Consider the following 11786-nt stretch of genomic DNA (forward strand, 5'->3'; position numbering starts at 1 on the left):
GTGGCTATGCAGCTGAGAATAACTATTGGCCCCGGTCTAAAACGTTCAGCTCAGCTACCTCGTATAAAAAACACATGCATGTAGGAGCAGCAATACAGTAGTTCCATATATTCCATTGCATGGTCATTCTGAAGGTTTGAGAATATTTGACAGCGAATATTTCAGGATAACTAGTCCAAACCCACCATGAATCCATCAACTGACGATACATCTGCACCACCACCACCGTACGATCTCTCATCAAGCTCAAACAATTTCAACAGAGACAAGAAGACATCTTCAGCACAAAAATCCCCACAAAATATCTCCTCACCATCCCGCACAGAATTAGCATGTGTCTCTCTACACATGTCCGACCGCATCCGCCTCCTCAACTTCCGTCCTGAACATGTCCGAATCATCACCGACGTGATTCGCGCAAACACCGTAAAAGGCGTGCCACAGGTGCGTTTATACGATCAAGCCACGGAGATCAAACTTGGTGGCTATCCCTGGATGCGCGGCGGTACACGACCATTACCTGAGGACAGAATAGGGGCAATACGGGTGATTATAGCTGTATTGAAGACGTGTTATGATTTGGGATGGGTAGTGCAATTGGCTTCTGATATATGGAGGAAGGGGAGTCTCGATAAAGGTACATGCCTCTACTAGTAGTCTAGGTCGAAAACCTCAGCTAAGAAATGCAATAGATACCGTAATAATGCGCTATACCCATCAACCCCAACGACCAACATCACACTGGCTAGGAATCTCCTTCGACAGCTCCGACTTACTCAACATCATCAACGCGCCTCCATCCCTAGGACCAGCCATTGCCGCGCGCTTTGGAGATAAAGTGAGCAGTCACAAAGTCGAGACACGAGGGTATTACGAAATCAAATTCCATGGGTATCCCTGGCGTCCCTCGGGGACGGGGTGTGATACTTGGTATTGTTGTCGAGATGCGGATTACGTCGAGGGGACGGCGGTATATTAGCTGTCTGGTTGTTCTGGAAGTCATAGAAGCATGTTACCGATTTCACAAAAAAAAAGTTATTGCCTAAGGCATCAACCTGATAAGACACAGCGGGCGATAACGGAGGGGGCAAAGACCAAAGAGAAATCCGAAAGAGGAAAAGTACTAATACACATCAGTACGTAAATTACGCACCAGGAACAGAACTTATTGCCACGACCTCGAAGCTAAATCCCTCGGTACTCAACAAAACGGGCGGTGGCTTCCCCAACGAAACGAATGAAGATGAGTAAGAACCCATCGTAAGCATTTTAACTTACTATATTCATAGAGTGGCACATACTTTCTTGACTTTCCTAAACGGGCTTTGATCATGCAATCCGTTAATCTATAGCATCAGAATGTTTGGATCAACGTGACTGTTTACTTTATTCAATTCTTGAAATACGTAAAATTTGAGGTCGAAAAGTAGAGAAGTTCAATGGTCAATGGTCAATTGCATGTGATGGCGGTGTGTCAGCAACATCACATCCAAGCTGCATTCTCGTGAGCGTGATAGACTTCTCTCCAATTGACTTACTTATCTCATAAACGCTTCAAATCTACTCGGTGACACGTGGACGCATATAAATTGTTCTTATCATGATCTTGAGGCTTTGAATTGTCTATTTGCATGTGAATCTTTCCTGCTTTTAAGATTATTGTCACCGATCTCGAGCTTGCCGCTGTCCAATCAGACTGCTTCTATTTGATGAAGCCGATCGGTGGGACGTGTAGTGTTGTGTGATTGGTGGAGACAGTATCGGTCCCTGGTAACACGGGCGTACGGAAACTTCGATATCTGTAGTTTGTGTATCTTCAAATCAACCCTTGGTGTCATATCTATTCTTCAAATTGGACACTGTCCATCTCAGCGTCGGTATTCTATGACTTTATCACTGATCTTATGGCACACCAATGGTGTCTCATGAATCTCATCATTGAAGTCAGTTCCGATCGTGAGACGAACTGAGTATCGGCCAGGTATTTCTCCGTCGGACTAAGCCTATCTAGGTTGTTTCTAGATTAGGCTAGCCGAAGTAAAGCCGCAGAAGATCGCCTGCGGTGGTGAGTACGGGCCGCTACGGCGACACCAGGTATGGCCTCACATTTGTAGCTGAAACTCGCATATTGATGGCAATCACGAAAAAGCATTGGTGTATCTAGCCACCACCAAGAACACTTGACGCACTCTTCGCATATAAACCAATATTTAAACTTTGCGATCCTCACCAAATAACCAATTCGTAACTATTTCCGAGGTCAGATGAAGCCGCTCGAGATCGCGCATGCATGGACAACATGACTAGTTTCATGATGTATCAAGTCAGTGATGAGGTTGATGAGTTTTCATCGATGGCTCGCTTTGACTTGACTTAGTCTTGAATGAACCACGGACTACCCGCATGTACAGTGCCGATACTTTCCACATATTCTGTCTGCTGCTTGACGAAGAAGTTGACGACGCACGATCGCATGATAGGCTCCTTGCAGGCTGAATGTCATGATCATCAGCCTCAACATCGAGAACGTGATGTTGTTGATTGTGTTACTGCTACTCTTACTCTGGTCAGATGGAGCAGAGAACATCCGTATCGTACCATCTCTCTGTACTACAGCAATACAAAGTGGGCGGACACTAACAGCGGTTCCCGGAAAAGTATATGTACTAGTGGCCAATCAAATGCAAAAAAAAACTTTTCGGTTATGGAGTGCCAAGCCCGCCACTGACCCATTCAGCCTATCTAATCAGTCTTGGCAGCCAGTGATCCAACCATAAGCACCATAAATCTAAAGCACATGGCTCTAAATCCACGCACTTTTACCATCCCTTGTAATCTATTTACACTAGATTCCGTGTAATTTTCTTCTCCCCCGCTACATGGAAGCTACCCCTGTCTTTTGCCTCCCCCCAAAAAAGAATTTCTTTACATTTGCGCCGATTTGTTGAGAGCTTTTTTGCTCAGGTATTTTTCTCATAGCTGTCCAATAAGAGATCTCAAATAGACAAATTCAATTCAATTCCTCCATAGCCATACCACTAAGATAGAATGATAAGCGGGTATGAACAGCAGCAACCGTAAGCAAATTACCAAATACAGTCCTTCCCTTGGTTGACTGTTCGGCCATGGCCCGCCTCCTTCCCTTTTTCATATGATTTTTCTGGGAGGTATTTATCCTTTGCTTTTCTCGTCAATTCCTCGTCTTTTCCTTGTTCTTTGCTCACTCGGTCGCCTCAAAGTCTTGTCCTTTATATTTGTTCGTCGAGATTTTCGAGCCCTCAAAAGCAAGCCTCGATAATTCTTGCTACCCCGTGTGTGTCTCAAGTTGCGGTTTCGTTTGGACGTCGGTTAGTCGCTCACACACTGAGACTCAGGACCATTGACTAACGTCGTACCCAGGTTGAAGCCTCCCATAGACACATCACAACATGTCGTCCACCGCGATCCCCAAGCGCATTGCGCTCCAGAGGAATCTGACCGCCGACTCCTCGGTGGCTAGCTCTAGCTCCGTCTCGCCCGTCGACAGCCCTCGTCAATCGCCCTCGAGCACCTCGCTGTCTTCGCTGGCCTCCGAGGTACAGGAGTTGAAGGACACAAAGATGGTAGATACTTATGGCAACGAATTCGAGCTTCCCGATTATACGATCAAGCAGATTCGTGACGCTATCCCCGCTCACTGCTATGAACGCTCCGCAATCAGGAGTCTGTCATATGTCTTTAGGGATTTGTTCTGCCTCGGTGCCACCTTCTACCTCTTCCACAACTATGTGACCCCGGAAACTGTGCCCAACGTTTATGTTCGCTCCGCTGCATGGGCTTTCTACACCTTTGTGCAGGGTCTTTTTGGTACCGGACTGTGGGTCATGGCTCACGAGTGCGGTCACCAGGCTTTCTCTCCTTCCAAGGTTCTCAATGATACCGTTGGCTGGATCTGCCACTCTCTTCTTTTGGTGCCATACTTTTCCTGGAAGATCTCCCACGGCAAGCACCACAAGGCCACCGGAAACTTGAGTCGTGATATGGTCTTTGTGCCCAAGACCCGTGCACAATTCGCCTCTCATATCGGCAAAGCCATTCACGAAATCTCGGAGCTTATGGAGGAGACTCCTATTCTCACTGCCACCAACATGATCTTGCAACAACTTTTCGGTTGGCCCATGTATTTGCTCACCAACGTGACCGGCCATAACAACCACGAGCGCCAGAGCGAAGGTCGTGGCAAGGGCAAGCGCAACGGATATTTCGGCGGTGTCAACCACTTTGACCCTCGCAGCCCATTGTATGAAGCCAAGGATGCCAAGCTCATTGTCTTGAGTGATTTGGGACTGGGTCTTGTTGGTGCTGCTCTGTATTACATTGGATCGACTTTTGGCTGGCTCAACCTGCTTGTTTGGTATGGTGTGCCTTATCTCTGGGTCAACCACTGGCTTGGTAAGAAAGTCTCCTTCTGAAGTTTTCTTGATATGGACTAACAGACTGTAGTGGCTATTACTTACTTGCAACACACCGATCCTACTCTTCCTCATTACGACAACGAGTCCTGGAACTACGTCCGTGGTGCCGCTGCTACCATTGATCGCGAGTTCGGATTCATTGGCCGTGAACTGCTCCACGGAATCATCGAGACTCACGTCGCCCACCACTACATCAGCACCATCCCGTTCTACCATGCCGACGAAGCCACTGAGGCCGTCAAGAAGGTCATGGGCAAGCACTATCGCAGCGAGGCTCACACTGGACCTCTTGGTTTCCTCAAGGCCCTGTGGACCAGCGCACGTACCTGCCAATGGGTTGAGCCCAACGAGGGAGCTCAGGGTGTAAGCAAGGGTGTCATGTTCTTCCGCAACAGGAACGGCCGCGGTTTGCCACCAGCAAAGATTGCTAAAGCTTCATCATAAGCCTTGAGCATGATTGCACTTGCTTGGCAACGAGGAAACAGGTCGACCGTTTTCTGTTTGCGTTTTCTGCTGCCTGTTTCAAAGATTCAAGATAGAACCTTCGCCGGGTCGAAGCGCATCTTCTAAAACTGTAGATATCTGTCGACAATGACTTAGACCGAGGCGTTCAGGGGATACAATTATATTCTTTTTGTCATCATTCAAAGATATTCTTATAGCGCATAAAGATAATGCGTGTGCTCAACTGTCCAAGATCCGTTGTATATGTTAAGGAGAAAAATACATCCGATATGAAAAACCAGTTAATCCGGCCATTCCAAAGTCTATATACATAGGAAAATGGTTTTAGACAAATCAATAGTTAATGCGGGGAAGTCTAGAACCTTTTCCCCAGGAAAAAAAACTTGTTTTGGACCATCCTTAATGCGTTTCGTCTATCACGGTTGGCGGGCATTTAAATTCTTGATTAATCATAGATTCGTATCGTCTTTTTATTCATTCGGTCATAGGTATGTAGGTTATTTATTTACATTTCTATGTTATCTAGTGGATGGATGTATCACCCAGTCTTCGGAATACTCCGTAGTCCACCTTTCCATATCTCGAATTCTAGTTCATTATCATTCCGGGTAGACTTGTCGGAGGGAATAACCCCAGATGTCCAGGGCGCAAAGACGAATTTTACGCGTCGTTTTGTTATTCGTTCTATTGTCGTAGGAGTAACGGTACTGACGGTGGTGGTTGGAGGAGATTCGTTTTTGATGATTTCGGTTTGAGAGGATATTGATGGCTGAGGAGGGGAAGATTGTAGTGAAACATCTCTTGCAGTTTTGATCTCAGGCTTCGTCAGTTCGCTTCCATTTTTAGGAGGCTGCGACGCCTGTATAGGTACAGCCACGCGGGATAGATCAATCTCATCTTCCTTTTTCAATGCGATTCGGCACGCAATCTGCGTTGACCACACAAAGCCCAACGCAGGTGTCTTCTGCGATTCATTGACTTCAGACCCATCACCCCAACCGGTGAAGAATTTCTGTTGAAGGGACAAACTCAGTGTCTCATTCCGAACTGGATGACCGACTATATACGCGCCATCAAACGCCTCGTCTTCAGGCGGTAATTGCGACGACGGAGATGGCGAAGAAGGTAACGACGAAGACAGTAACCCCGGCGACGAAGACGGAGTCTGATCATTCGCTTCCATCATGGCCAATTTCGTATGTCTATTAACTAACGGCGTCTGACTACTCCGCGGAAACCGTCCATGATGTTGTAATGGTTGTTGTGGCACGTCAACCATCATATCAAACCGATCCGAAACTTGATTCGCAACAACTATAGCCACATCCTCTCTCACAGCGAGATTGCGCAGCATATGTCCCAGTTTCGCCAATTCGCCGGATCGCGCGGAGAGACCTTGCATACTATTCGAGGCATGTTCGGCACGGTAATTGGCGGCTATAGAGTCGATAACCACCAATCCAACGTTGTACCGCGATATTGCGACGGGGAGTTGGTAGTTTAATATATGGTCTTGAGTCTCGAGGTCGATGGCCGTGATGGATAGCACGTTTGCTAGCGAGGGCGTCTCGTTTGCGGGGAGTTTGGAGAGGTAGGGATGCGATTGGAGGATTTGAGAGAGTCGGGGAGTTGATAGTGGTGCTTCGGTGGATATGTAGATTGCTTTTCGGCCAAGGCCTTTTGGTGAGGGGAGTTGTGCGGTGAGCAAGAGATTCAAGAGGAATTGCGTCTTTCCGCTTCCACTGTCAAGTACATCAGCATTTTGACTTGACTCTACGCAGAGCAAGAATAAGGTAGATAGCACACCTCTCACCAGTGATCTCCGTCAAATACCCAGTCGCTATTCCCCCGCCCAATAACTCATCGAGCGCAGTGTCCAATGTGCTGATAGTATTCCATCTCGACAAATCCAATCTATTATTCCCTCCATCTACCTGCCCCTCACCAAGCTTATCATCATCGCCGTCATTATTAGAGCCCTTCGCTGAGCCAATCCCAAACCCCAAATCACCATGCAATCCGATGACGACGTCAGCGCACAATCTCCGTACATCAGCCGGTGGGACATGCGCGCGTTTCGCGATTTCGAGATAATCGAGCGTTATCAAGTCGACGGTGGTGATGTGTCTTCTTTCTAATGGTGGGAGAATATGTGTGTATGGTTTTGTGTTGAAATTGGGTAGGATGGTTAGGAGATCCATATGAAGGTTGTGTGGGTTGTTCTTTCGTAACTATGCCATAAGGTAGTAAATTCTTTGGTTGCGGTCGTTATCGCGACGCGCCTGGCGCCGACCAATCATCGTCATGGATTACTATTCAATAGGGAAGATCGAGCTTTCGTGGTTTTTTTACTCCTAAATAGGAGAATATATTATTCGTTCTCAGTTCTAAGGGGAGTTCGTGACCTTCCTCTGGATTTCTGGACTTGGACAATATACGGTGGACTTCATCTGCGCACTTAGGGCTTGGTATGGAAGTTACTAATTTGGGAAGGTAGTTCGACTCACGAGCGAAGTCAGCAACAGTACGCCTATATCAGATAAGGATAGACATGTGGATGTACCTCATCTGACGTGGTTCAAGGAGAAGCAACTGATCAATTCAGTGTGAGTGCAGAGCGTCAGTCCTATCTGATCTTGAACGGCTACTATACTCGACACTAGTAATGACCTTTTAACATTGTCAGCATGTCAGAACTATTCCAGGACATGATCTCGGGTCCTTGTGACTTTGGAATTCTTGTCATTGATTGGCCCCGTTTGTATGCTGAATCAGTATGTCCTCTTTACCCAGGGCAAAAATTTACTGCCAGCCCTCTTATACGCACAAGCTAACTAGAAGTAACCAATACGTTGCCTTTCTTGCCAGTTCCTTTGTCATACTGAGAGCTGTAGTTGCAAGCTGACCTGTGTATGCTGGCTCAGTTCTACCATCTTTCTAAGCCCAGATATTGCACAATGCTAGCCGGGCTATGACAGCAATGGCATCCGGAGACTCGAAAAGTTGCCTATATCAATCTGAGCTGTTCCTGACAGATAGATGTGATACCAAGCTGTACCTTGATCACTCCAGACCTTAAGGGAATAATACAGGCCGTATCCTCCACAATCTATTGCTGTAATCGTGACTGACCGGCTCTGGATAAGCTTCCCCATACCTGGCACGTCTCGTTGGGTAATCCCAGCGGCTAACGCAGTTTTTTGTGCATTGCTTGCGGATCCTATCTGTTGCATCGAGATATTCGGTCAATCCATTTGTCTTGCATCATCTATCAGTACCTAGGTACAGACTCATACCTGGAAATACAATGCATGTGTGATCATGCATGTCAAATATGTGCATACAGCCCTAACAATAACCAAAGTGAGGAAACCACCGTCCCATCACGCGTCTGTCAAGGACATGATTGAGTCCCTTGCCGCAGAAACATACTAACATCCCGAGAATTCGGATTTGGGCCATTGGACCCATATTGTACAACTTGACAGAAGTAAGGACAAGTGCAGGCGGTATGCATACTCCAACACGCAACAAGTCAACAACTGATAAAATGGAGTTTCAGCGGGGCTTTGGTAGCGGTCGACAGTAGCACGAGGCTGTATACATACTAGTAATATTACACGCACCTAGAGTCTATGATCTGTCACCTGTCAGAATGCACCCGTACCGTGTTTGACAGCGGTATGTAGAACCTCATTTTTGGGACGTCCACTTTGACATAACAGGAAGATGTTCCCATAGGCTGGCTGATCCAGCATCGTTCCGGCCAATTTTACCTTTGTTTCTTGCATTCAGGTCTGCTCAGTATTGATTTCACATGCGATGATGCAAGGGATGAAAATTTAGAAAATAATAACATTCTTGACATTTAGACTCTCCCGGAGAAATGTATGATATGGAGACAGCAATGGCTTGTGTCGATTTTATTAACCGAGATTCCTCTATGCTGCAAACATATTGACTCGAACAGTTAGTGGACACGACATGCATGACATGCTTTGATATATCGTAACAGTAATCTCGGTTAAGTACAACAGAACGATGGGAAGCCAAGTTTGTCGATCTGGCCATGGCTGGTATTCTCAAATTTGGAGTTCGTATTGATACAGGAATTTAGCGCTATTGAAGGCTGAGCAGATTATATAGATGAGAAGACGTCTGGATCAAGCCAAGTCAGCATTGAATATATCCAAAAGTTATCCTAATTTAGGGATGATGTGACGGCATTCATTTTCTATCCTAAGAGGCAACTAGTCGAACAAAAACTAAACATGAGGAGAGAAAGAAAAAGAGCACGCTTAGCCGCAGGCAGAGATCTCTTTTATATGTGTGCGTACGGCTCTCGTCGGAGTCTAATCGGGAAATTGTGAAGACAAAGAGATATCCCGATTTGGAACTCCCTAGGGCTTAGGGCTCCGTCGAAGAGCCAACGCGACACAGCTGCCAGGCCCGTCACAGATGAAGGGCACCATATATCAGTAATAATTATACAGGTGCTTTTCAGTTCCATACAGAGTTATCTAACCTGTGATTAGTATAAATACCGAGAGGCCGTTCTTTCGTGATAGCCAACATTGAAGTTTCCAGCCTAGGTAAATCAAGGGTGAATTTATAGGCATTGGTGTGAAATCACGGAGTCGAAACGTTGTCCTTGCCGCCTGGATGTCTTGTCTGTAGGGTTCTCTCGTGGGGTTTGAACAACAGGGCTTCTTATTGAATCTGTGCTGGGATGCCCGAAGTCCCTGGGTAGCGTCTCATACATTAATCCTAAAAGAGATAATAAGGCATTGGGGTACCTTTCATCCCCAAATCAAATTCCACTTCTGCATATATTGATTTGAGTCCTGAGAGGCCTTCTGTTTGTTTCGTCTACACTTGGCACTCGTCGATCTTGATCTTCGATTTCAAAGTTGACTAAGAATTGTATTTCGAATGGAAAGAAGACATGTCCTGGGTCTAGTGCCAAATCGAATTAACCATCACAGATCGAACACAGAGGGATGGTATTAGCAACAGATCTGTAGTTGAAGTCTGCAGTAAACATTCGGCTTTTCCCAGATCTCTATCTATGGCGTGGTTCATTAGCCTATTATCCATCAGAGAAGATGAAGTCTATCCACCTGGTCATCAGCTTTCAGAGCCACATGAGCAATGCCTGGACGAGTCGTATTACATGCCCAACAATTGGGTCCTGCAATCCGCTCCGTTTCCATGTAGATTGTATCAGAGAAGGTACTCGAAATTGAAGACGCGTTGCTTGTTGAGGACGAGATTTTCAAGGTCAAAGAGATCGATCTGGATGATCCAAGCACTGTTCAGATAGTCTGCGTATTGCTGCAAGGCGATTTTGACCAGGACCCTGTCAGTCTGTACAGCATGTTAGCACCATTTCCTCTACGCCTTCATTCTGGGTAAACACATACCTCACTGAGGATATCAGGTTGGTACTCTTGGGATGTCAGAGCAGCATCAGTTGGTCTCTCAATACATTAAATAGCGTAGTTTGAGGTGATGGTAAGTAAGAAATGGTAACAGTCTTGCTTTCTCATTGAGCTTGTGTTGGACACTTAGTTCCTCAGGTGATCATGGATAGGCGGTGTAACTGGACATCTATGGCTACCACCAATATTGTCCATGGGAGCTTCGCCTCTGGTATGGAAGCGATGTTGCTGAAGCCAGCCATGAGAGTTTTCAGGGCCCATGCCTTGTGCTGGCTTATAATCCAGCTTACAGGAAAGCCAACCGTATAAAGAGCAAACGTATATGCTCCGAAATAGTTACATAGCATGTAGGGGGGACATGTATGTTAGTAAATAGACCTCATACACTTATACAGATACCATAAAATACATACAGTAGAAGCTGGCTATAACGAACAGACGACTCTTCAGAGCCTAAGTCCATATATCTAGAAGTGAGTTCGACTTAGGAATGAAGGGCGCCTCCAATATATTGACACATTTCAGTGTTAACAAATCAGATACTCTTCAGTTCTATATTGAAGTCATCCAAGCTTGTATTAGCAGAAAGATGGAGCAACCTTCCTTTCATTATAGTCCAATTGGCTGTATGGCTTTATTGATTATTATTTCGAAAGACTGGGACTTTTAATTAAACCTAAAGCGCTGGATTAAGCATCTACTTATCTAAATCTTTAAACGCCACACAAGTGTCAAAAGTAGAACTACGTACTAGGAATCTAGGATGATTATGAAGAAGTCTAATCCGAAATTATCTCCCCTCTAGCGTAACGGTGCCCCCATCAATACCGTGAATCAGGTTGAATAGCAACTGTCAAACTGTCAGCAACCTTGGAAGGACAGGGATGGCGGGTTTAGCTTTGACTCTAGCGAGATAACAGCGTGTATGGGACACAGAAATTAAGGCACGTGTATGGTTCCGATTATAATACGAGATATTATAATTCTAACGTCTCTCTCATGATTCATGCATAACTACAGGCTGTCAACTGTCCAATCTCCGCGTTATCTTAACATACTTATCATATATCCAAACTCCGAGATACCTATATCCATACCAGAATATGACAGAACTAACGACTTCATAGCAGAACCTAAAACTGACTCGTTAATAGTAAAACCTGCGTTCTAACAAAGAAATTAGGCCTTCCCCCCTCCTTCTGGACAGTGGACTCAATAGTTCGCCTCTTATAGGGCAGGGATCATACAGTGCCGTATATACTTCCAAATCAGGAAAAACCGTTGTATTCGCGGGTTCGGGGCGCACGTATCCGAGGAGGATTGACGACGGGGATTTTCTTTATAGTTGGGATATTAATATAGGGATCAATGTGTGTCTAACGGGCTGGTATTGGACGCCGTACATACTACTATTAGTGGCCAGTGG

At 45.8% G+C, this 11786-nt stretch overlaps 3 protein-coding genes across 3 annotated transcripts; 2 read left to right on the forward strand and 1 right to left on the reverse strand.

The window, feature by feature from the left end:
* Positions 1 to 186: 186 nt before the first annotated feature.
* Positions 187 to 979, forward strand: TSTA_088710 (uncharacterized protein; the record flags this gene model as incomplete). The annotated part of the gene is made up of 2 exons (XM_002478553.1): positions 187 to 637; positions 693 to 979. The coding sequence occupies 2 exons, from the start codon at positions 187 to 189 to the stop codon at positions 977 to 979; spliced, it is 738 nt and encodes a 245-aa protein (XP_002478598.1).
* A 2449-nt stretch (positions 980 to 3428) lies between these two features.
* On the forward strand, positions 3429 to 4898 carry TSTA_088720 (oleate delta-12 desaturase; the record flags this gene model as incomplete). Its single annotated transcript, XM_002478554.1, has 2 exons — positions 3429 to 4431; positions 4483 to 4898. The coding sequence occupies 2 exons, from the start codon at positions 3429 to 3431 to the stop codon at positions 4896 to 4898; spliced, it is 1419 nt and encodes a 472-aa protein (XP_002478599.1).
* Positions 4899 to 5457: 559 nt separating this feature from the next.
* On the reverse strand, positions 5458 to 7120 carry TSTA_088730 (DNA repair protein (Rad57), putative; the record flags this gene model as incomplete). The annotated part of the gene is made up of 2 exons (XM_002478555.1): positions 5458 to 6661; positions 6726 to 7120. 2 exons carry the CDS (start codon positions 7118 to 7120, stop codon positions 5458 to 5460), a joined length of 1599 nt encoding a protein of 532 aa, XP_002478600.1.
* Between the last annotated feature and the right edge of the window lie 4666 nt (positions 7121 to 11786).

Source organism: Talaromyces stipitatus, genomic scaffold, assembly GCF_000003125.1.
Source record: "Talaromyces stipitatus ATCC 10500 scf_1105507295527 genomic scaffold, whole genome shotgun sequence".
Classification (NCBI taxonomy): Eukaryota; Fungi; Ascomycota; class Eurotiomycetes; order Eurotiales; family Trichocomaceae; genus Talaromyces; species Talaromyces stipitatus.